Source organism: Pristiophorus japonicus, chromosome 2 (assembly GCF_044704955.1).
Source record: "Pristiophorus japonicus isolate sPriJap1 chromosome 2, sPriJap1.hap1, whole genome shotgun sequence".
NCBI lineage: Eukaryota > Metazoa > Chordata > Chondrichthyes > Pristiophoridae > Pristiophorus > Pristiophorus japonicus.
The window spans coordinates 61,541,377-61,568,297 of NC_091978.1; the positions used below are offsets into that span (position 1 = coordinate 61,541,377).

The 26,921-nt window shown below is 42.8% G+C and overlaps 1 protein-coding gene across 1 annotated transcript in view; it reads right to left on the reverse strand.

The window, feature by feature from the left end:
* mbd2 (methyl-CpG binding domain protein 2) overlaps positions 1 to 26,921 on the reverse strand; it is a 118,147-nt gene that overhangs the window by 11,460 nt on the left and 79,766 nt on the right. The window contains exons 4-6 of the mRNA XM_070867505.1: positions 18,069 to 18,159; positions 15,124 to 15,301; positions 2,201 to 2,327 (exon numbers count right to left, since the gene is read on the reverse strand). Coding sequence (XP_070723606.1) covers positions 2,210 to 2,327; positions 15,124 to 15,301; positions 18,069 to 18,159 — 387 coding nt within the window. The 3' untranslated portion in view covers positions 2,201 to 2,209. The remainder of the gene's footprint in view (positions 1 to 2,200; positions 2,328 to 15,123; positions 15,302 to 18,068; positions 18,160 to 26,921) is intronic.

The window sequence follows — 26,921 nt, forward strand, 5'->3', positions numbered from 1 at the left end:
TAGAATGACATCAATGAAAGGCAATGGATGTGTCTTAAAATATCTTAACTGCAGACCGTGCGCGGATGGGAGAAAAAGGCAATTTCCAACCTATAACGTGGTTGCCCAGAGTCTAAACGGCTCTGAGCAGATCATGGAAAATTGAGATCACACTCTTCCAGGAAGCTCCCTGTGGCTGACATGACCAGAGTTGCTTAAAAAAGGAGGGGGGGGGGGGGGGCGGGGGGGGAAGCGTAACCAAGGGTCTTCCCTCCCTGCAGAAAAACTATTACTTTAAATATATTTAATTTTAATTTACATTTTGTTCTATAAGGTGGAGAAAATGTAGCTTTTGTGTCACTGTGGCAGCAATAGTTGTATACATTGTACAGACCACCACACTTGTGTTTCAACCCAATAGGTTCGTCCTCTACACAGTTTTAAAATTAAACTTGTATGCGTTATTTATAAAATGTCATACGTTTTGCCTTGGTTTTCCTCTGCCATTATCATATAAAAATAATGATGAAAGGTCATCGACCTGAAACGTTAACTCGGTTTCTCTCTCCACAGATGTTGCCTGATCTGCTGAGTGTTTCCAGCGTTTTCTGTTTTTATTTCAGATTTTCAGCACCCACAGTAATCGAAAGATGAGGTGCTGTTCCTCAAGCTTACGTTGAGCTTCATTGGAACCATGTAGGAGTCCGAGGACCAAGAGGTCAGAGTGGGAATGGAGTGGAGAATTAAAGTGACAGGTCACCGGAAGCTTGGGGTCATGCAGACTGACCCTAAGGGGTTACCTTATGATGATAGATTGAGTAGACTGGGTCTTTACTCGTTGGAGTTCAGAAGGATGAGGGGTGATCTTATAGAAACATTTAAAATAATGAAAGGGATAGACAAGATAGAGGTAGAGAGGTTGTTTCCACTGGTCGGAGAGACTAGAACTAGGGGACACAGCCTCAAAATATGGGGGTGCCAATTTAAAACTGAGTTGAGAAGGAATTTCTTCTCCCAGAGGGTTGTGAATCTGTGGAATTCTCTGCCCAAGGAAGCAGTTGAGGCTAGCTCATTGAATGTATTCAAGTCATAGATAGATAGATTTTTAACCAATAAGGGAATTAAGGGTTATGTGGAGCGGGCGGGTAAGTGGAGCAGAGTCCACGGCCAGGTCAGCCATGATCTTTTTGAATGGCGGAGCAGACTCGAGGGGCTAGATGGCCTACTCCTGTTCCTAATATGTTCTTATTATGAACGGAGGTGTTGCGCAAGGCGGTCACCCAATCTGCGTTTGGTCTCCCCAATGTAGAGGAGACTGCGTACTTTTGTTATCAATTAGTAAGAACGTCAGAAATTATATTGCATTTTGAAACCATATTGCAAAAAATGTTAATGACTTTTATAATTTCAGACCAGCTCATTATCATGACAAACCAAGGATTAATCTTCAAGCAAATGTAAAGATTTAAACAATAGTACTGATGCATTTTGACAAATTACAGCATCACACCAAGAAGTTTAAAATAATAAACTTTATAATTATTTTCCTCTGTATTTTATGATTGAATATTCTTATTTAAATGCCATGAGCTGATGACACCACTGGGAGGAAATTAAGTGAAGTGATATGCCACATTTATTCTCAAGGCTGCAGCTTAAATATGGCTTTGAAGGCACCAATTCTTGAAGGTGGAAATAGCTGGGGGAGATAACTACAGCTGCCAGCTTCTAATAGCAACACTGTTTCCCTCTTCAGTTTTAATTAATCTTATCATAAGTTATCCCCTTTCTTTTAGTCATTTTAAAATGTGTAAAAAAAAAATCCATGCAATGTGCAGTATGCATATGTACTCAGCTGGCAAAGATGGAAAAGAAAACAATACTTCTCAAAAATATATCCTTTCTTCCAAGCCTCCAAAGGTACATTTCTCTTTAAAATCAATGAAAACAGACAAGGTAAACGAAAAGTGTTAATGATAACTGCGTACCCGTTTAGTTTTTCTTAAAAAGTATTTGATAATGCTCTCTCTTTAAAAGATACGGACGTGCCTGCAGATCATTCCAGAGGGATTTGATCCCACGGACCTTGTGATATAGCAAAGCTGTCCAAACCAACTGCTTTTTTGTTGCTCCAGACAGGTGATAATCCCAAGATAACTGTCAGGTGGTCCCTCCCCATTCCACTCAATTGTATTGCCCATGCTGCAATGAAAGGGCTCACCCCTGTGCATCACATTGCTCTCGTTCCACGTCTTTCTTCTGTGACTTCCTCCGCTCGTGCTAACTCATCTGCCATTAGAGCTTCCTCCAGTTTCTTCCGCACTTGCTGTACTCGTTCTTCCTGTTTCCTGCAGCATAGAATACAATCTTAAACTTTGTTTTAGAGATGGTTTCGTATTTTACACTCAACTGCAGAGACGACTTAGCAGGGTCCAAAAAATCGATCTTAGCGTGCGCATGTGTGACGTCTGCGTGTTAGAAGCTGCATCTAAAATGAAATGGAAAACCAACCATAAAATTCAGTGCATTGATTTTATAGGCTGGTAAAATTGAGGTTGTTCTCCTGAAAATCAGAGGTCATAAGAGTTGCATGAAGGTCCAACCTGCACATGGTACTTCAAGATTGACTCAATGATAAAAATTATGTGATTGCAGCTACTGAGCATATCCATTTCCAGAGTATATACAATAGTGTTAATTACAAATTACGAAAGCTTCCTCACTTCTGATGTTCAGAGAGAAGTTGCAAGAGAGCTCTGTAGGCACTAATTATGAGTGCGTTGCTGATTTTCCTAATTACAAATGCAGACGTGGTTACTTCAACGCTGAATAACTCGTCACTAATATCAGATTTGGTGTCATTAATCTTGTACACAGCACAGAACACACAGGAGGAAGATCTGCAGGCAGGATGCACAAGACCATTGGCACACAGATATTTGACATCACCTTCCCACCACACAATTGTTGGACATCTGGTCTAGTCTGAATACTAGTAGGCAATCACTGATGCATCAAGTCGAACATACCTGCCCAGAGAAAACTGCTCACTGCTCCAGGATCATCCTGGAATGCAAAAATAACCCCTGGCTTCTTTTCTCTGCTGTCAACTGTCTCCTTAAACCCCTCTCCCTTGCCCTCCACCCTTACCTCTAACAAATGCGAGGAGCCCATGAACTTAATTGTCACCAAGATTGAGACCATCCACTGCCACATCCTCCCTTCCCCTTGCCCACCAGGACAAACTTCTCCCAAGGTTCCCCCCTTGCCCGAGCCCAGAAGCCACATCTTTCATTGAGCATCAGGAGAAATCTCAGCATATTCACTTCTAAACTTTACTGGTCATTAAATCGAAGTATTCCCCCACTTTTTAAAGAATGTATTTTTTTAAAAAAAAGAAAAGATTAGCTTCAAGATTTTTGGCAATTTTCTATGGAACCCTTCAAGTAGGGTTTCAATTCCCAGTACCAAAGTCCAAATGTGTTTCAGTAGAAAACAGCTGGGGCTATGGTTCAAGGACTGCTCCCCTCCCCCCTCCCGCAATCCCGGGCCGAAAAAACTGCTCCCTCCGCTGCAATCCCAGGCCAAAAAGGACTGCTCCCCATCGGCTGGATCCGTTGCAATCCCGGGCCGAAAGGACTGCTCCCCACCGGCTGGATCCACTGCAATCCCAGGCCAAAAAGGACTACTCCTCACCGGCTCGATCTGTTGCAATCCCGGGCCGAAAGGACTGCTCCCCACCGGCTGGATCCGTTGAAATCCCCGGCCGAATGGCCTTCCCACTCCTGAACTTCAACTTGCAGGGGGAGCAAGACTGAGCGGGGGGCAATTCAGCCTGGGATTGCAGCGAGTCGAGCTGGTGGGGAAGTCCTTTCGGCCCGGGATTGCAGCTGGGGGGAGTGGGGGGAAAAGAGATAACAGTCTGTAAATCTTCTTCCCTTGAGAGTTGCCTGTGAGAAAAAAAAAAGGTATTTTATTGTGTATTCTTATTGCCTCATGCCTGTCCTCTTGTGCGCTGCGCCGATTCCTTAAGTTACCTTATGTTTTTTTTTTGCGGGACTTTTGGGAAGTGTGTGCTGTGCTGAAAGAAATCGTGAATGGCCAAAATCGATTAAGTCCACAAAAACGGTGCCAGATCCTGTTTTGACTCGGGTCGGTGCCAACATTTTTTAAACTGCCGCACATGGCCGGCGCCAGTGTCCAAACGTTGGCAAAAGTTGGAAAGTGAGTAATTCACGCCAAGAAAACATTTGGATGTCATAAAACAGCGCACAATCGTGGAGAAAATAGGGGCCAAATACACTTTATAGGATAGAAGAGTTATTTTCTTTTCATTTATACTCTAACGAATATTCCCACTAGCAAATAAATTAACACTTTTACCAATTGTGCTGATGCCAGCAACAATAATCAGAATCTGAAATAACACCAATTATTTTTTAATTATCTCATTCTAGTTATAATTACCCAATGAATATTTAGATTATTGACTACATCCAAACCTCTGATCCAGATGCATGTGTTTGATATCTAAAATACGAATTATGATTTTTTTCAAGCTTGAAAACATGTGTTATTAATAAATGCATTTATCTGAAACATTTTTTAAAAAGCAAGTTTGTATTCACCATTTTAGTTATTTTTCTAGTCTCTTTACATTTCTCTGAAGGGTCAAAAGTACAAGCAGATGACATGCTCCCCAACAGCTATCAGTTTTGGCCCAAAACCAGCCACTCAGGATTAGCTGAGGGTATCTCTTGCTCGGACTTTTACATGCCTTTGTGGGGTAAATGCCAAGTTACCCATCAGAGATTCCCTCTTACAGCTCAGCAGAGCATAGAAACACTCTGGGAGAAATATTGGATGCACATGCGTAGAATCATAATCTGACAGCACAGGCGGCCGCCACTTGGCCCAGTGTGGCCCTTGAAAGAGCTGTCCAATTTAGTCCCGCACCCCAGCTATTTCCCCTATAACCCTGCAAATTAGTCCTCTTCTAGATGTGTCCTTTTGAAAGTTCCTATGGAATCTGATTCCACCACTCTTTCATGTATTGCGTTCCAGATTTTAACAAATCTTTGAGAAAAAAATTCTCATTTCCCTCTAGATCTTTTCCCAACTTTTTAAATCTTTGACCTTTGGTTACTGACCCACTTGCCAGAGGAAACTACTTGCCCAATCAAAACCCCTCCCATTTTTGAATACCTCTATTAGATCTCCCTTTAAGCTTCTCTGCTCGAAGGAGAACATTTCCAACTACTACAATCTCTCCACATAACTGACATCCCTCTCCCTGGTATCATCCTGGTTAACCTCCTCTGTGCACTCTCCAAAGCCTTGACATCCTTCCTAAAATGTGGTGCCCAGAATTGTACACAATACTCCAGTTGGGGCCTAACCAGTGATTTGTAAAGGTTTAGCATGACTTCCTTGTTTTTGTATTCAACGCCTTTATTTACAAAGCCAAGGAACTCAGGCTTTCTTAACTGCTTTATCAACTTGGCTTGCCATCTTAAAAGATCTGTGAATTATGCATCCCTTGACCCTCTGCTCTTTCACCCCTTCAAAATAGTACCATTTAGATTATACTGCCTCTCAATGTTGTTTCTCTCAACTTGCATCAATTCACATTTATCCGCATTAAATTGCATCTGCCATGTATCTGCCCATTTCACCAGTCTATGTCCTCCTGAGTCTGCTACTATTCTGCTCACTATTTACAATGTTGCCAAGTTTTGTATCATTCACAAACTTTGAAATTGTACTCCCTATACCCAAGTCCAGGTCATTTATATAAAAGTAATGATCCAAATACTGACCCCTGGGGGTCCCCACTGCATACTTTGCTCCAGCAAAAAAAACATTTATTCACACTACTTTATGCCTCCTATCCCTTACCAAATTACACACCCAAGTTACCACCGTCCCTTTAAAACCATGTGCTTCAATTTTCCAAATAAGTCTGTTATATGGTTCTTTATCAAATGCCTTTTGAAAGTACAAACAGACAACATCTACTGCACTACCTTCACTGTTACTTCAAAGACCCAATCAGGTTAGTCAGACAAAATTAGCCTTTAACAAATCCATGGTGATTGTCCCTTATTAATCCATGCTTCTCCAAGTGAGAATTAATTTTGTCCTTGACAATGATCTCTAGTAGTTTTCCCACCACTGACATTAGACTGATTGGCCTGTAGTTACCAGGTTTATCCCCCTCTCCTTTTTTGAACAAGGGTGTAACATTTGCAATCCTCCATTCTTCTGGCACCACTCCCATACCCAAGGATTGAAAGATTGTGGTCAGAGCTTCAGCTATCTCCACCCTTGCTTCCCTCAGCAACCTAGGATGCATCCTATCTAGACCAGGTGACTGATCAAGTTTGAGTGATGCTAATCTATTTAGGGCCTTTTTTTTTTAAAAAAGCTATTTTCATCCTATCCAAAATCTCTACTCCCCTGTCCTCTACTGTAACATTAACTTCAACGTCTTTTGTGAACACAGATGCAAAATATTCATTTAGTACCTCAGTCATGCCTTCTGCCTCAAGATGATTTCCTTTTTTGTCCCTAACTAACCCCACCATTCCTTTAACTATCCTATTACTTTTTATGTTTATAGATTTTTTGGGTTCCTTTTAATCTTCTCATATTCTCTCTGCATTTCTTATTTCAATTCTCCTCTGTACTTTCTGTATTCAGCTTGGTTCTCTATTGTATTGAGCCTAACATTTATCATAAGCTTAGTTTGTCTATTTTATTTTGATTTCTATTTCATTTGTCATCTAGATAGCTTGAGCTTTGGATGCCCCATCTTTCCCCCTTATGGGAATACACTTGGTTTGCACCCACACTATCTCAGTCTTAAAGACCTGCCATTGCTCATTTACTTTCTTCCTGCCCAATCTTTGTTTCCAGTCCAACTGTGCTAAATTCCTTCTCAAATCACTGAAATTGGGTATTTTCAGCTTTGATTTTACGCCGTCCCTTTCCATAACTACTTTAAACCTAATTATAAGATCACTATTACCCAGATGTTGTCCCACTGAAACCCTACTTCATTCCCTGCAACGAGATCCAGCGCTGCTTCCTTCCTCATTAAGTTAGAAACTTACTGATTAAGAAACATAAATGATTAAAAATCACATTCTACTAATCTATAGAAGCAGACTATTAATACACTAATCTGCTATGTCAATTAATGTCTCACGAAAATAGAAAAACTGAATGAGGTTATGCAATAGGTGTTGTAGACATCTGTATTTAATTAAATATACAATTTTAATGCTCTATAGGTCTCTGCAAGGGCATAGCTTCTTATAGTTTTTAAAATAAGATTTAAAAGCATAATTAGTCTCTGCAGTTATCACAAAGATTGAAAATCAGCAGCCTCACTTATAGTAAGTTTACAACTTTTAAATCAGGTGCCCAAAAGCATAACAACTTTCAACAAATGTTGTGTACTTTCTGGTCAAAGAGAGGATGTTTCATTCCCAGTGTCAGTATCAAGCAATCCCAGGAGACAAACAGTATAGTTATATGCAGACTAAAGCACCATCAGCACTACTTTAACAAAATGCCTAAACCCAACTCTACTTTAATAATGAGCCAGAATTTGCTGTCAAAATAATGGTGAGGGCAATGGCTTTCGACATTATTAGAGCAACTTCAGGCAAAGGGCAAATGCACGGTTAAAGAACATAAGAACTAGGAGTAGGAGAAGGCCATACAGCCCCTCGAGCCTGCTCCGCCATTCAATAAGATCATGGCTGATCTTCGACCTCAAGTCCACTTTCCTGCCCGATCTTCAAAACCCTCGATTCCGTTAGAGTCCAAAAATCATTCTATCTCAGCATCCCAGCACTTTCGGGTAGAGAATTTCAAAGGTTCACAATCCTCAAGTGAAGAAATTCCTCCTCATCGCAGTCTTAAATGGCCGACTCTTTATCGTGAGGCTATGCCGCATGGTTCTAGACAAGGGGAAACAATCTCTCAGCATCTACCCTGTCAATAAGATGATCTCATGTTCCAATGAGATCACCTCTCATTCTTCTAAACTCGAGAGTATAGGCCGAATCTAATCAACCCTCTCATCACAGTGATCAATCTAGTGAACCTGCGTTGCACTGCCTCGAAGGTATATATTTCCTTTCTCAGATGAGACCAAAACTGTACGCAGTACTTCAGGTGTGGTCTCACCAAAGTCCTGTACAATAAGCCTTGTAAATGGCCAGGATTGGCACAGGTGGCAGGTTACGCCTTCAATGGCTGAAAATAAAATTTACCTAAAAAAATTGTAACTAGCTGAGTTACGCTGGTGCAAATTGATTGGGGAAGCTGTATTTTAAAAAAAAATTTAGGCCAAAAGAAGCAGCCTGGTCAAAAAAACGGCGCAAATCACTGGGGTAAATTGAGCCCATTGACTGGGAATAACAGGCCCCGACCTGCGAGGACCATCAGCGGCAGGTCAGGGCCTTAAAAAGTGAGCAGTGGAGCATACCACTTCAGGGAGCAGCGCGTGCTGGCACAGGAGGGCGATGGTTTTGACATCACCATAACCCAGGTTGGTGATTGGAGCTTGGGCAGGTACAGCAGGAGTGGCGAGGTCGGGGTGAAGGAGCGGCGAGTGATCGTGGAGCGACGTGATCAGGGCCCAAGGCAACACGGGCCAGCCCACACTGCAATATGTGCACGCACTAGGTCTGTGCAGTAGAGCTAGCCTCCAGTCGTTTTTGTTAATCCTTGCCACTGGACCAAGACCTAGTTCTGTCAAGCCCGTGTGGTGGCTGGTGTGCAACGGCCACCCCACATTAAAAAAATCCACGCAAAGGCATCTTCCACCCTTCAATATGCAGTTCTGGACCAGGAATATTAGCTCCGTCAGTGAAACACCTGTGAACTGATCCTTTTTAACATGGAAGCAAGTCATCCTTGATACGAGGGACCATCTATGATGTACAATTGTAGTAAGACTTCTTTACTCTTGTACTCCAACCCCCTTGCATTAAAGCCAACATGCCATTTACCTTCCTAATTGCCTGCTGTACCTGCATACTAACTTGGTGTTTCCTGGACAAGGAAACATAAATCTCTCTGAACACCAACATTTAAATTTCTCACCATTTAAAAAATATTCAGTTTTTCTATTCTTCCTACCATAACATCACATTTCCCCACATTATACTCCATCTGCCACCTTATTGCCCACTCATTTAACCTGTCTATATTCTTTTGCAGGCTCTTTAGCTTACTTTCCCACCTAGCTTTGCTTCGTCAGCAAACTTGGATACATTGCACTTGGTTCCTTCATCTAAGTCATTAATGTAGATTATAAATAGCTGAGGCCCAAGCACTGATACTTGCGGCACCCCACTAGTTACAGCCTGCCAATCAGAAAATTACCTGTTTAAACGTGGATATCTGAAAATTGCTGTCCGAGTTGCTTCATGGAAACGGCATCTCGCTTTCTGCCTCACCATTGCAATGGCATGAAGTTGCTTTATTTGTGGCGTAGATATAACTAAACTTGCAACAGAACGATAAGTCTAGTCATTTCAAGTCTGAGTACCCTTTTAATGATGTGATCAGTGTTAATTACTGCCAATCAACCTCTGGCACTGAAAATTCATTCATGTCATTTGGGGGAAGATGACAAGTATGGAGTCTCATCCCTTCAGGTATTAATTGTTGTTGGAGATTTAAAAAAAAAAAATGCAAATTTGTAAAGACTTGTCCTTTGTCTCTTATCTGTCTCTTAAGCCAATCATTCTTTCTCTCTGTATTTCTCTTTCTGTACCCGAATTAACATTGAATTCACCCACAATAATTAACTTCCTTCTCAGTCCTTACGCTGTTTGTTTCACAATACTTCAATCGGATTGGTTAAGGAGATACCCTGTTGGTTTCCCTGTTCCCTCAGGTCCCAGATGCTCTTTCAGCAACTTACCACGCATGAAATTTAAAACAACAGGCAGGCCTAAATAACAGAGATGCCATTAGATTAGAAGATGCAATTATGGCCCATTGTACCTAAACCCAACTTCAAGCATCCCAGACCACCAGCTGAGAGAAGAAAGAATGGGGAAACGGGAAGAAAGAGCAGGGAAATAGGAGAGTGAAAGCAGGGATATTGGAGAGTGAAAGAGATGGAGTGAATTTAAAAAATATATTCTTGGAATGTGGGTGACAATGGTGAGGCAGTATTTATTGCCCATCCCCGTTTGTCCTCAGGGCATTAAGAGTCAACTACGTAGTGTGGATCTGGAGTCAAATGTAGGCCAGACCATACAAGGGTATCAGGTGCTCCCTCCCCCCCACCCGCCCCCATCCCTCGTCCTAAGGACATTAGCCAGTTAAGCTTTTACAACAATGTGTCTGCTTTCATGGTTATTTTCCTGGTACTAGCCCACAAGTGACCAGATTACTAGGCTATCGTACTAAAGGAAAGGAGGGAGGGCGGGAGAGCGAGCGGAGGGCGGGAGGGCGGGAGAGCGAGCGGAGGGCGGGAGGGAGGAAGAGCGAGCGGAGGGCGGGAGGGAGGAAGAGCGAGCGGAGGGCGGGAGGGAGGGAGAGCGAGCGGAGGGCGGGAGGGAGGGAGAGCGAGTGGAGGGCGGGAGGGAGGGAGAGCGAGCGGAGGGCGGGAGGGAGGGAGAGCGAGCGGAGGGCGGGAGGGAGGGAGAGCGAGCGGAGGGCGGGAGGGAGGGGGAGCGAGCGGAGGGCGGGAGGGAGGGGGAGCGAGCGGAGGGCGGGAGAGCGAGCGGAGGGCGGGAGGGAGGGAGAGCGAGCGGAGGGCGGGAGGGAGGGAGAGCGAGCGGAGGGCGGGAGGGAGGGGGAGCGAGCGGAGGGCGGGAGGGAGGGGGAGCGAGCGGAGGGCGGGAGGGAGGGAGAGCGAGCGGAGGGCGGGAGGGAGGGAGAGCGAGCGGAGGGCGGGAGGGAGGGAGAGCGAGACGGAGGGCAGGGGGGAGGGAGAGCGAGACGGAATGGTGAAGCAAGAGCAAAAAGCTTTGGCATTGGTGAAAAAAAACAGATTACTATGCTTTGTTCAGTAAGATATTTAGAAACATACATAAAACGACTAATGTTATGAAATGTTAAAAGTAATCATAGCAGGAAACACCTCCCTGCCTCAACCACACAAAATAGGAAGACTGGCTGGTGGCTCCTTTTTTTAAAAAACTTTTAGTATAGAGAAAAATATGATTTATTGACCTTTAGAAATTGCTCAGATAAGGGAAACTGAGAGTGACATTACTGATTTTGAATTCCTTTCTTCTCTCCCCATTCTATAGCCTTTCCCTTATTTCACTTTCTTTGCATCAGGTTTTTAATATATTTGCCAAATTAGCTTTCAGCCAGTGAGAAAACTGGAGTGTAGTCTGCATAATATATAGATCTAGCTCGATTAATGCACCATTTTAGTACTGAAACACTACTCTTTTTACAGTGCCCATGTATTTCTAATTGATGTATTTTCAGCAATTGACATTACTTTTAAAAAGTAGCCAGCACAGTTAAAATAATGCTGAACTTTTCTACCACAAAAGTGTCAAAACAAGCAGAAAAAAAACTAAGATTTTGAACTACAATCTTGAAATAGCCATAATAATGATTAAAATGGGAAGGAGTGAAGACAGCAGCATGATTTTCAGGCATTAAAAATGCATATATCAATTTACTCAGCATCACTGTCCAGATAAATTGCATCGTTTACAAAAACCTGATGTATAAACCTTATAAACTGACAGTGCAGATGTGCGTCATGATAAACATGTTGGTAAATCAGCTTTGAACATGTGAAAAATTGAAGTGCATAATTCATTTTTATGCCTCGTCCTTTTTTTATTTGTGTTTCCTTCGGTTTTCCCACATGGTCCATTGCCTGGACAGAGCTGGACTGGATTAAGCTTCAAAAACAGAAATGAATGCTGCAGGTTTTTTTCCCATTCCTTATGAAAGAAACATGAACCAGTTGCAAAGCTAACTGAATTCCCTACACATCTGCACTTTAAGCAAGGAATGTTATCAGAAAGCTTACACTACATACATAAAAGTAGCTGGTTATCGATAGACTTTAATTTGGAATTAATCATTCAATTACTACCAAAACATTTTGTTTATAGTTGACATACAGTGGCTTTACTGCACTGCAGTGTTACAGGAGCTCTTGGGATTCATTAGATTAGCATTCTCCCACTTGAATGCCCATCATGCATTTCAAAGTAAAAACAGTCCATTTCTAGTGGTTGAGGGGTCTAAAATGAGGGGACATAGATAGAAGATGAGACACGAGATTTAGGACAGAGAGCAGGAGAAACTTTTTTTTTTTTTTTTTTTAAAAGCAGAAGGTTGTGAAGCTGTGGAATGCACTAGCAGAGTTAGCGATTGAAGCAGAACCCATGTCGACATTTAAGAGTAGGTTAGATGGAAGCCCATGGGATTAAAGAGGCAGCAGCAGTGGGGATACAAAATTGGCTGAGACACAGAAAGCAGAGAGTAGTAGTGAACAGTTGCTTTTCCAGACTGGAGGGAAGTATACAGTGGTGTCCCCCAGGGGTCGATGTAGGAACCACTGCTCTTTTTGATATATATTAATGACCTGGACTTGGGTATACAGGGCACAATTTCAAAGTTTGCAGATGACACAAGCTTGGAAATGTAAACAGTGAGGAGGATGGTAGCAGAGTTCAGGAGGACATAGACTGGTGAAATGGGCAGACTTATGACAGATGAAATTTAATGCAGGTAAGTATGAAGTGATATATTTTGGAAGGAAAAATGAGGGAGAGGCAGTATAAACTAAATGGCACAATTTTAAAGGTGGTGCAGGAACAGAGAGAGTGGGGGGATCATAAATCTTAGAAGGTAGAAGGACAAATTGATAAAAGTGGTTAAAAAGCATGTAGGATTTTTGCCTTTATATATAATGATGGTAACCCTTTATAAATCACTGGTTCGACCTCAGCTAGAGTATTGTGTCCAATTCTGGGCACCACACTTTTTGTCAAGGCCTCGGATAGTGTAGAGAAGATTTACTAGAATGGAAACTGGGTGAGGGAATTCTGTTATGTGGAGACACTAGAAAAGCTGGGATTGCTCTCCTTAGAGCAAAAGGAGGTTAAGGGTAAATTTAATATAGAGATGTTTAAAATGATGAGAGGCTTTGATAGGTAGATAGGGAGAAACTGTTTCCATTGTAAAGAGGGTCAGTAACCAGAGGACACAGATACAAGGTAACTGGCAAAAAAAGCCAGGGGGAGATGAGGAGAATTATGATGATCTGGAATGCATTGCCTGAAAGGATGATGGAAGCGGATTCAATAGTAACTTTCAAAAGGGAATTGGATAAATACTTAAAAAGGCAAGATTTTTAGGGCTACAGAAAACGAGCAGGGGTGTGGGACTAATTGAATTGCTCTTTCAAAGATCCGGCTCAGGCACCTTCTGTGCTGTATGATTCTATGATGGGTAGTTGAGGGAATAAAGTGTGTAATGGAACAGGGCAGCCACATGGGATTAGGACTGCTGCTGATGTGGAGGATAAACAGCAACATGACTAGTTGCGTTAAACGGCCTGTTTTTCTGTGTTGTAATTTCTATGTAACAGATTCGGAGCCAAAAGGCACACCAGAACTACTATGCATGGGTAGTTGCTCAAAAATTGTGAGGAAATCAACTACTGGTTGTGTTTGTGATGCAAAATTTCTGGTCACATTCCTCACATTCCTGTCCTTACATTGAGGCAAGGTATACGGTGGCAATGATACTGTCGTTTTTGCTGGTAGTGGTTTACCTTCAGAAATGGGGAACAGAACCACCTTGTGATGTGGTGATGTTCTACGCCCCTGGATACCCTCCAATGACAGGAATGCATGAGCAGCAGTCCAAACTTGGAGGACCTACCTCCTCCGCAGTGCCACCTTCATGATGATTATGTCCGAGGCCCAATATCAGGGGCTCCTTGAACCCCATCATATTTGCACGGGGAAGAATACTGCAGGAAGGGCGGGAGGGGGGGGGGGAGAAAGGCAGATGCTGGTGAAATTTAACCCCCCATGCGCATGAAGAACTGCGTTTGTTACTTGATATTGGCAGTGATATGGGACTGCACAGAAATCAAATTCCTAATTATTTTCAGACATATTCTGGAAAGCCAATTAGAAAATAGGCTACACTCTGAAAGTACACTCAAAATATCACTACAGGTCATCACACAATGACCAAAAAATCTTAAATTTGCATAGATGGCATAGTTAGATACGGCAGAGAAACATAGTAGCATGGATGTATGCGTTCTTTATTAGTCTCTTGAGGAAACTTGATGTAGTGCTGCTACTTGAAAATGTAATTTCTCTTACAAAGGCAAAATACTGCGGATGCTGGAACCTGAAATAAAAATTTCCAGCATTTTCTGTTTTTATTTAATTTCTCTTTATTATACTCTACTGTTGAAAGAAACACTCCAAGCAAATATCATTATCAAGGAAAAGTAAAGTAAATACTGCTGCAGCCATCAAGTGCTCAACTGGAAGACTGGCTGTATGTTACCCTTATAGTACACTAGGAGGTGCTCAGTACTCTAGGTGCAGTACTGTGACTCCTCACAGGTAGGTACCATCTGTGCTATTAGAACTTTTACATGTGATCTGTTTACATTAATCAAGGTAATACAGTAAAAGGTCACAGAGCTAAAGTGCTACTTTGTCAGCTGCATTCCAATACCAATTACTTATATGAAACAGCAACTGTAACTAAACTTAATAATAGACTGCTTATATAACTGAAAATCTGAAGAGGAAATATTGGACAGTCAAGCTATCCTTGACTACTGGACAGCCTAGCAACATTCAATGTACAGGCTTATATGTGGAAATAGCCAGATATATAAGGTGCCAGAAGGCCAGTGGTGCCTGCTGAACCATAATCCTAAGATAAGTCACTGTTTTCCACAAAGAAGGAGAGGTGAGGGAGAAAATTGGTTCGAAGTAAAAGTCAGTATTATTAGGAACTTTGTTCACCTTTAAATGTAAATATTTCAGTGCCTAAATTGTATTTATAGTCTTATCTGGTGAAACTGGCAAGCTAAAATGGCTATGTTGAAAAAATGTAACTTTCTTGCTGTTTTAAAAAAAAGTCTTTGAGTCCCACCTGATATCCTTATCTGTGACGACAAATGCTCTACACATTGGTTGGTAGGTGTTGAGCCAAACTGCTGGGTTCTTCTCCACAGCTGCAGATGGTTGTCCTGTAATGGGTCCAGAACTGGTATGCAAAGCACTTGCTATTGCAGACAATAGTGCCTCATTTGTGTTACCAGGACCAATAACTTTTTAAAAAGAGGAGAGATATATTAATGTTTGCATTTTCCCTAGTAACTTAGATCCTATGACAGCCAAATTGCTTTCCTGTACACAATAGTATTTGACATTAATACATTCTTAATTATTTTCCTGCAATGCAGTGGCAATGACTCAGTGCTGCTCTTTTGGTAAATTTGACATATATATTTGACCAGTGCAGGAAGGGAATGCGGGGGTGGGGGGGGGGGGGTGTGGCAGGGGAGTTAAGGGCAGGCAGGGCGAGAGGGGGCAAAGCGGGTACCAGGGAAGCTGGAGCTCGTGGCCAATGTTCCCTTTAATTTTGTTTTGGGTGCAGGGCCTCTTTAAAGTTGCACGGCCTACTGAAATTCCCGCACGTGTGGTTTTTTTCTATTTGAAAGCCAGTGCACCGGATGTGTAGGAGCTTCAGAGCACTGCGCAGCCACGCAGCTTAATAGGACCATTGTTGGTGGCAAATATTTTCATCTCGTTCGTAGAACTGCCTTTATCCTATTTGCTTATTGATTTTGTGATAATTTTTAAACTAAACTTTCAATGTTATTTATCCTGCCCGATCTACGGGTATCTTTCCTGTAATGGTAGGTCATGACGTGCTCAAATCGCCTCCTACAGTGCAATGCTGTCGGAATGTTGAGACCACCGACCACTTAGGTTTAAAATATGTTAATGAGTTGTGCGTGTTTGTGGGAGGGGGGTGGGGGCAGTGCCAGATTACGGCTGTGAGGGGCCTAAGGCTAATAGGAAGGAAGGGCCTATATATGTACGATATATTGCATACAATTCATAAAATCAATAAATATAATTGTATATTTATCTAAATTTAACAACTAACAAAAATCAAAGCTATGTAGATTAAAAAAACAGCATACAATTCAAAGAGAATGGTTTCTTCCTGGCTTTAATCTGTGATATCAAACAAAAAATTCTCTGAATACATATTTTCAAACAAAGATGGGTAAGTTCCTGGCCTTGACTGCGGCAAACAAATTACAAAAATCAAAGCTATGTACATTAAAAAAAAATCCAGCAAAAACAGCATACAGTTCAAGCAGAGATTGGTTTCTTCTTGCTTAAACTGCGATATCAAACAAAATATTTTCTGAATACGTCTCTTCAACCAAAGATAGGTTTCTTACTGGCTTTAGCTGTGGCAAAGTCATGAATATCATCAAAATTTAAAGATCTGACAATTTCACTCTCAATACTCGAGACAGAACAGCGAGATGCTCCTGATCCATGGTGGATCATAAGACATTTTTTATCCTTTTGAGGAGAGAGAAGGAACATTGTCCACCACAATTAGTGAGCATTAATGACAAACACAGCCATAATGCAGTTTCTACATTTGGGAAACATTCCATCACATTGGATTCAATGATTACACAGTATATCCAGATAGACTTACCCTGATCCTCTTTTCTTTCTATATTTGAGAAGGTTGAAAATTCAACAAATTGGAGAAATTCTTTCGTAAAATCTATTGGGAGATCATCTAGATATTTCTGACATAAGCGTCAGATACCTTCACTGACTTGGGAGCTTGACATATTATGTGAACAATTTGCCAGGACACTAAAGGGTCTTGATTCGATATTCTAATGCACTCTTCAGTTTGTCAATGATTATGAGGAACGTATTAACTCTGAAGTCTTCCTTGTCGCTGAATGAGTGTGAAGTTCCGTCATCACATGTCTTTTGTAGCGTTTGGCTGATTTATACTCCTGGTTCGCTGTCCTTGCAACCCCCTAAGCCTCGTACTCATCAAAACTGTCCTGCATTTGTTGCAGAACAGTTCCAAGACTCCTCAGTAAGTTTACAGCCATGGCAAGGTCAATTTGGGCACTTTCCAAACTTAGACTGCAGCTGTTGAATGGTTGAAGTAGATCACTCCAGACTTCACACAAAATAGCAGTCTCCAAGTTATGCACTGCACTCGACCAGGTCAACACCCCCAGCATTGAAGCACTGACCACACTTGATCAGCTCCGCTGGGCAGGCCACACTGTCCGCATGCCAGACACAAGACTCCCAAAGTAAGTGTTTGACTCGGAACTCCTTCACGGCAAACGAGCCAAAGGTGGGCAGAGGAAACATTACAAGGACACCCTCAAAGACTCCCTGATAAAAGTGCAACATCCCCACTGACACCTGGGAGTCCATGGCCAAAGACTGTCCTGAGTGGAGGGCACTAAGCATCTCGAGTCTCATCGCCGAGAGCATGCAGAAATCAAGCGCAGGCCACGGAAACAGCGTACGGCAAATCTGTCCCACCCTCCCTTACCCTCAACAACTATCTGTCTCAACTGTGACAGGGATTATGGTTCTCGTACTGGACTGTTCAGCCACCTAAGGATTCATTTTAAGAGTGGAAGCAAGTCTTCCTCAATTCTGAGGGACTGCCTATGACTGACTGGTAGCACTAAGTATCTTGGCATCTTTTCTTGTTGTTGGCTTTTGAGATTCATTATCTTTGATTCTCTCTAGGGACTCGAGGATGTTGCAATATTCCAGAATGAGTGCCTAAAGTCGAGGGCCTAAAAAATGAGGGCCTAAGGCTACAGCCAGAACTGCATTGGGCACAACTGGGAATGTTTAATAGTGACAGCAGCTAAGAGTTTGTAAAGGTTGGTAAGAATCCATTAAAAACCTGATAGTGTGGCCATGAAAACTAAGCATAAAGATATTAGGCAATCCTGGGACAAACTGTATACTTGCATTGCTTCATCCCATTACCACATCATCAGCAGAACATACCTTGCAATCCTTTGGGAAGTTCCATTGATTCAATAATCTGTTCGGCTATATCACAGGCACTCAAACCTTGCAGTCGTTTCTCCCAAAACAGCTGTTTAGAAAAAAAAGCGCAAATAAAATGCTTTAAAATAAACTGAAATTTCTCCTCCTCTACCAGGGAAACAAGAAACAGAAGGTAAATGTGAAACAGTGTGCGGAAACTATGTCACATAGATGGATTTTAAATACTTGGAAAGCAATAATTTTGTAAATAGGAAAAAATGTAATTGAACTGAATCAACCCTGATCCTTTTTGATGGACCTCAAACCTACCTTCACGACTTTTATACATAATCTCTCAATTCCCTTCCACTCTCTGCAAAAAAAATTGTTATCTCTTGAACCCATTTCTAGGGGTAGGTTTTCCTCCATTTTGACAGCCGGGCTGCAATTGCTTACAGCCATCAGGCTGCAGGCAGAAGATGACGATGGGTGTGGCAACGGACCAGGTTAGTTCTGGGGAGCCAGGATGGGCACCTCTGCACTTAATAAATGAACACACTTTCTGGGATGGGATGGGGGCAAGAAGGCAATTTTGTCAGTGAATGGTAGCCGGCAGCGGAGGCGGGATGCAGCATCTACAATTGCCTAACATCCAGGCCCTGATTTGGTTCTCAGTTTGTGTGGCATGGCAGCAACCTAAGCTCCTATCTCTAAGCTCGAGTTTCAGACTGCATTCTATAAATCTTGAGATCTGTGGGGAAGGGTTTGAGAAGAACCACAGCTTGTATGGTGCAGAGGGTGTTGCAGTTTGGAGAAGTTAGCATGTAGTATTGGCTGCTCTTCATTAATGCTCAGTGATTATGGCATGCACGTGCATGAAGACTCGGGGGGGAGAAATTTAGTATCGTGCCATTTGGGGGCGGTAACAGTCATGAGGCACGAGACTTAGCGCCAGGCGCTGAAGTCTCGCCACTCGCCAGAAATTTGGGTTACTGCTCCCGGTAACTTCATTCCTGGGGCGCTAACAGGGCAGACGGCACAGCAGCTGTTGAGTTCAAGGGGCTTTTCCCTCACTTAAAGGGATGGGCCCACACTGCCAATTCTGCAGAAGAAAAAGGGACCTTCCTGGACCACCATGGAGCGGGGGTGTCATACAATCGGCCTGGCACTCAGAGTGCTGGGCTGAGCGATCGCGGCCAGGACCCCGCAAAGAAACCAGATCAGGAGTGGCAATAAGGAGGTAAGGTTTTTTTTTAATTTTCACTCGGCCACCTCGCCTTTAATTTTCGCCCCGGTAGCGGCTGGCAGTCCGCCAGTGTTTTCGCATGCCACTGCTGCAAGGGGCGAGAGTCAATTTCGGGGCCACGGTGCTAACGGGGCGAAGTGTGCAGCGATGACATCACAATCTCCGGCCGCAGGGTATCGGGGCGCATAGTCATAGCGCACCGCTAAACTTAACAGCGCCGTGCCCAATTGTTAACTCACTAGTACCCCGTTAGCGCCCCCCAGGGGCATCAATGGGAGATGCAAATGCACCCAAATTCTCCCCCTATATCTCTTTTTTGTACTAGCACCCAATTAAAAAAAAATGCAGCTCTAGTTGGTCTGCAGCTAATATGTGACATTTAACATTGAGAAATAGTATAGATAATGAAGTGCTCCAAAGTATTAACCTACTCTAAAAGATTCAGTCTTGGTGCACCATTACAAAGGAGGTTAGAAGGAAAGCTCTTGGAAAAGGCATAGGTAAGTAGAATAGAGGGAGTATGGATCATGAAAGCCAGGGATCACAGCAGAGTTAAGGAGCAAGGTCACACATGAGGACAGCCACTTTCCAACACGTGTCGCATAAACAAAATGATACCCAAGATAAGCATGTAACCCATTACGTACTCATTTTTGACGTGCTTAACCCTTTATTTAGCCTCATTTTATGCAGAATAGATTAAAGTATAATTTTATCTTTTCTTTCCACATTTTAAAAAAAATGTCATTTACCTTAATGAATAACATTAACCAAACTTAAACACCATCATTTAATTTGATGGAACATTTAAAATCCGAGATCTATTTGTGAATTGCTTTTTGTATAGTCAATTTATTCTCAATTGGTATTAAATCCTTTTCATTTTCTTCTCTATATAGTGCCACATAAATATGAGCTTGGCTAGGTTTACATTCTTCGTGTAACTTTTATAAAATGCTACTCTAGTAATAGAGTCAAAGATTTCAACCCAAAAGGCAACATTACATTTCTTTCAACTTAAAATTGCTTCTTAATATCACAATGGTTGGTACTCTTATGATCTATTTATTTGTGTAACTATAATACATGATTTTTTGCAATTAGAAAATTGCAAGAACTAGGTAGTGCAAAGGATTGGTCTTTCACCTTTGGAATTAGAATTCAAATCCAGCTCAGATTGATGGGATTTAAAAGCCACAGGAGAAAAGTGGCCCCGGTTTGGCACTCAAGTCCCAGCATGGCTGGATTGTGTCAGAATGTTGAATGAGTCAAGGCTTTTAATGGCAACTTCACCACCTCATCTGGGTCATTAGGGGTTGTCTAAAGAAAGAAGTTCACTGACCAAGTCTCCCAGATTGCCGTATGGCCCTCAGTGACTGGTTACAAAGGGCATGAGAGGTTTTAGAGTAAATCACTGGCTCCCCACTTAATACTGAAATTACGCGTTAAAATATTGGGGGTGGAGATAGAGAGGCAGACAGACAGAGTAAAGCAATGTTCTCGCCAAGCTGCGCGGCCACCTGACGTGCCAAATTTTGAATGGGCTGCGCAGACTGTTAAAGGGACCGCGCACCCAAAAATAAATTAGGGGGAAACATTGAAGTAAAGTACATTTAAAAAATATAGAAAATTGTATTTTTCACTGATTTTTGTGTGACCGAAATCCTAGAGATTTTAAAAGCTGAATAAACCAATTTTTACAAAAGGTTTAAATTAAGCTATTTAGAATTTAAGCCATCATTGTGATCAAGACTTAGGAAGGAGGAAAAACTGGTTTCTGATTAACATGGATTTTATACACACCACATGCATCTCTAATGACATCCTTAGTTTACACATTGCAAATTTTTACACACTAAGTTAGACCACTGGACAAAGAGCAGCGATAATAGTTGTACCTCTATTGACCTTTTATAGTTGAGCAAAGCCTACAGAATATGAAGAGACACCATACTTATACATTTTGCGTTTCAGGAAATTCTCATCAAATTCAAAAAAATCCTTAATTCCAAAAGGGAAAGTCCATCTTCAAGAAAATGTCAATATTACATGTTTATTACGAACCCCTCACTGGTACAGAAAACAAATTCTCCATTAAACAAGTGCAGTACTTGTGTTGAGGTTTCAGGACAGCTTCCCCAGCCCAATCTAGAGCTGCATCAAAAACCTTCCTGCCACCAGAACTGAGGTTATCACTGACAATTCCACAGTGCTCATGTTCATTCACAACTCCGCTGATAATGAAACCATCTATTAGATGCACTGCTGCAACTCTCCAAGCTTGCTTTGACAGCACTTCCCCTGCTTTACTATCTCTGTAACAACTTGCATTTACATAGTTCTTTAAATGTAGTAAAATGTCCCAAGGAGCTTCACAGAGGTGTCATTGGACAACAACAGACGCTGAGCTTGGTCAAAAGCATGGGTTTTAAAGAGAGTCTTAAAGGAAGAGGGGTGGAGAGGTTTACGGAGGTAATTCCAGAGCGCTGAATTCTAGGTGGCTGAAGGCACGGCTGCCAATCATGGGGTGAAGAGGGGATACACAAGAGGCCAGAATTGGAGGAATTGAGAGTGGTCGGGGTTAATAGGGCTGGAAGAGGTTACATAAATGGGGGAAAGCGAGATATTAAGAAGTTGAGGGGGGGAATATGCACCACAGTCACAATCACAGAGGATGTAATTTGTGACATTGATTAGGGCCATTTCAATGCTGTGGCTAGAGCAGAAGCCTGATTGGAGAAGTTCAAACATGTAATTGCAGGAAAGATGGACATGGATTTGGGAAGTGACAACACATTATCACGACAAGGATTTGAAAGGAAAGGGAATGTGAAGATATGGGCATAATTTTTAAGCACAGAGGTCGAGGGTGGGTTTTTTTGAGAAGAGGAATGATGCCACCGATTTTGAAAAAGGAGGTGGGGATGGGAAAGAAACAGTACCAAGGAGAAGGAACCATTTGCAATGCCAACTAATATGGTGCCCAGGAAGGGAAGTTGGGATCAACAGTTTCTTCAGAATAAAGTCAAGGGATCAGGGGCTGCACAAGATGTGCTTGGTGAGAGCATGAGGGGAAATCAGAGAGAATGTAGAGAAAGATGCTAGGGTAGGAGGAGTCTAGTGGCAGGTTTAACTTGGTGAGCAATGGAGAATGGGGTGGGGGTAGCAGTAGAGGCAGCTGAACAAATGCTCACAATCTTAGTGACACAGTCATCCATGAACTCCTCGTATGTTGTTGGATGGTAAGGTGGAAGGGGCAGGGGAGAGGGGTTTAAGGAGATAGTTTGTACAGGAGAAAAGGAGCCATGGATAATCCTGGAGTACTGAGCAGTTTTGGCAGTGTAGAGCAAGGTCCTGTAAAGCATAATGTGGTCCAGCTAGATCTGATAATGGATGGCTTAAACCAGTTGTACACTAGATAGTCATATCTATGCCACTTGGACTTGAAAGAGCGACAGTGGGGGGGGGGGGGGGGGGGGGTCCATACAAGAGAAACAACAAGGTTTGAAGAAAATAAAACTTTGGTTGGGGACAAGGGCATCAAAGGTGGATGAGTGGGAGTATTTCGGCAGATTTACAGCAATGAGAAATATTGCAGTGAAGTTGGAGAAGTCCAGAACCAGGGGTCACAGTCTAAGGATAAAAGGTAAGCCATTTAGGACAGAGATGAGGAGAAACTTCTTCATTCAGAGAATTGTGAGCATATGGAATTCTCTAACACAAAGTTGTTGAGGACAGTTCGTTAGATATATTCAAAAGGGAGTTAGATATGGCCCTTACGGCTAAAGGGATCAAGGGGTATGGAGAGAAAGCAGGAATGGGGTACTGAAGTGCATGATCAGCCATGATCATATTGAATGGTGGTGCAGGCTCGAAGGGCCGAATGGGCCAATCCTGCACCTATTTTCTATGTTTCTAAGGCTAGGTTGTTGGCAGCATGAAAGGGGACAGACATGGACACAGAATGAAGTAGAGTTGGAAGGAGGAAGGGATGCAAGTATGTGGTCAGAGATGGCTTTGTCTACGCTGAAGATCACAGGAGCAGAGAGGCCATGTGAGATGGTAAGGTTGAAAGGGTGTCAATAAATATGGATTGAACATACATGTTCAGTCTGAAAGCCCTTTTTCCCCCATGAACAAAAGTGGTTCCAAAAAATGTTTTTTTTCAAAAAAAGAACAGAGGACGAGGAGGAGGTCATTTAGTCCCTCGAGCCTGTTCCGCCATCCAATGAGATCATGGCCATGGATGAAAAGGGGATGGAAGAGTTTATATGCAAGAAGAGGACAGGAGCTCAGCGAAAAGAGAAGATTCCGAAGATGAGGGGGTTGACTTATGAAGATAGGTTGAGCCTATACGCATTGGAGTTCAGAAGAATGAGAGGTGATCTTATCAAAATGTATAAGATAATGATGGGGCTCGATAAGGTGGATGCAGAGAGGGTGTTTCCACTCATAGGGTAAACTAAAACTAGGGGATATGGTCTCAGAATAAGGTGCCGCCCATTTAAAACAGATGAGGAGGAATTTCTTCTCTGAGGGTTGTAAATCTGTGGAATTCTCTGCCCCAGAGAGCTGTGGAGGCTGGGTCATTGAATATATTTAAGGCGGCGATAGACAGAATTTTGAGTGATAAGGGAATAAAGGGTTATGGGGAGAGAGCAGGGAAGTGGAGTTGAGCCCATGATCAGATCAGCCATGATCTTATTAAATGGCGGAGCAGGCTCAAGGGGCCAGGTGGCCTACTCCTGCTCCTATTTCTTATGTTAAGAGAGGGCAAGGTGACATGAGATGTAGACCGGGGAGGATGTGTTTCCCATTGCAGAGGCTGAGGGAGGAAGAGGAGAGGATATTGTAGTGAGAATCTTGGAATGAAACAGGGGGGTGGGGGGGGGGAGGAGGAGGAGAGGAAAGGGGATAGTAGAGAACTTTTAAAAAGAGAGAGACAAGAGGGGTGGTCAAGGTGAGAAGCCCGAAGCAGGAGAAGCTGTCAGTGGAGTAAGAGGAAGAGACCGAGATGATGGAGGCCACACGGCAATGTCTTGGGTGGGCCAGACAGGGAAGTTTAAATCAGGGGCAAGGTATCGCCACCCGTGAGCCAAGTTTCAGTCAAAGCCATGATGTTAATACATTCGTCCACAAAAGGGCTTTAGTCAGGAGTGAATGGGGGAAATAGAGACCTGTTGGCAGAGCACGAAGGAGCAGTGTCGTGTGGGGTGAATGGGATGGGAAGGAGGTTGGCGCCCAGTAAATGTGCTGCGCGGGAAGATCAACAAGAGAGGAGACTGAGGCAATTGGGGTTGCTGCTCCTAAGCAAGTAGTGATGGGTGCCTCAATGAGTCCTTTGGAAAATGCCAACAGGCATAGAAGGAAGCTGTAGGCCTATTCAAGGAGAACAGACATCTGGAATGGCAGGAGAATAGAAAGGTAGAGGAATAGTAATGGGGTGGAGTAGGCAATATGCCCAAGGGGGAGAAATAAAAAGATGGAATAACTGGAAAGAAAGAAAAGAAAGGAAGGAACTGCCCACCCCCCCCCCCACCCCACCCCCCCTCTCCCCAAGAGACGACTTGGATCCAGAGCAGCAGCCAAAATAGGCTGGTGAAAGAACAGAAGCAATTCAGGTTACATAGGCATGGCAGAGGTTATGAGACATGTCCTGGTTGCAAAGGGAGGATGGGGAGGAAATGATATGCGAGTCAAACTTAAAAGTCCGTGGGTCCAGTGGAGCGATGAAGTGGACTTGTAAACAGGATGAAGTCAGCTTGGTGCATCTCTACCGCCAAGGACGAGTGTAGCAAGATCACAAGAGTATCACCTCCGACTTCTCCGCCACGTCACAAATCATCCCGACTTTCCTGTCATTCCTCAACTATGCAGAGTCAAAATCCTGGCACTCAGTTGGTAGCAGATGCACCTCAGATTCAGAAGGTCGTGGGATCAAGCCCCACTCCATAAAATTCAGCACATAATCTTCAGTATTATATCAATATCGGAGGTAACATTTTTCAAATGACACATTAAATCCAAACTACGTCTGTTCGCCCAGATTAGCGATAAGATCCCATGGCACTGTACCAAATGCAGGGGATTCTCCCGGTGTCCTGCCAAACATTTATAGTTCAATCAACAACACCAAAGACAGATTATCTGATCATTCAACTCACTTGCTGTTTGCAATATATTTGCTGTGTGCAAATTGGCTGTCATGCTTGCCTACAAAACAACACTGACTTTACTTCAAAAGTAATTCATTGGCTGTGAAGCACACTGGGACATCCCGAAGATGTGAAAGGTACTATATAAATGCAAGCTCTTTCCTTTTAACACCTTTGTGTGGGGCAGCAGTTCATGAAGCCCTACCATCACCTTGCCAGGATAACTGGGGTTGAGAAATAAATGCAGCTTTGCCAGTATTGCTCATATCTCAAGAAATGGAAAAAAATGATAGATGTAATTAGTATTTTATGCAATGAGATGCATTGGAAGGCAATGCACCTCTGTCCTAAGGTTTTCTCATTTAAGCCAGGGCAACAGCTGAAACATTGCAATTGGTCTCAGTGTCCATAGGCTAAGGAGGCAGGAAAAAATAAGCCTACCAGAGTTCCTGCTCCTGATCTTTGTCCAGTGACTTCTCCTGGAAAGTATATATGCAGATGTTGGTGAGGCTAGGATCAAGCTCAGCTGTTGGAAATCCAGACTCACAAGGTGAATGGCCCTTGGTACCAGAACGTTGCTGGTACCCATGAATCCTACCACAGTACAAGTAAAGCACCTTAAGGAGAGAAGAAGAAAACTAGAAAGTCGGAAAATTGTAGGATCCATCAATAACAAAATGTTGCGGTACAACAGATCATTAGAGACCCAAGGTACAGCATTACCATCATCATAGGCAGTCCCTCGAAATCGAGGAAGACTTGCTTCCACTCCAAGAGTGAGTTCTCAGTTCGCTGTACAGTCCATTGCGGGAATGACAGACAATCTCTGGGGCAGACAGTGGTTGGAGGAAAGAGTGGGCGGGGAGCCTGGTTTGCCGCACACTCTTTCCGCTGTCTGCGCTTGGTTTTGGCATGCTCTCGGCGACGAGACAAGAGGTGCTCAGCGCCCTCCCGGATGCTATTCCTCCACTTAGCGTGGTCTTGAGCCAGGGATTCCCAGGTGTCGGTGGGGACGTCGCACTTTATCAAAGAATTTTTTTTAATCAGAGTACAGCATGTGGCGGCTTACCACAATGTGTTACTTGTATTGAATATTACTCATGTGTGAGCTACCAATCTTGTAGGTATTAAAATTGCCAATTACAGATACAAAATTAGAGTTAAAAATGCATCACTTGTCAGACTGCTAAGGCAGTTTAAGCATGGAGATTATTCCATGCAAAAATTTCACAGTTTGCTCCGCTCACAGGTTGTTGCAATCCTGCAATAGACAGAGACCTGAATAATCCTCTACATTCCAATATAAACAGTAAAAGATATCAGCAGCTACTGCAAAATTATAAATGAAAATAAGGAAATGGCAGACATTTAAAATAATTATTTGTGTCAGTATTTACAGTAGAGGAAGATGCAAAAATGGGTATATGGACGTCGGTCACAGATCAGCCATGATTTCATTGAATTGTAGAA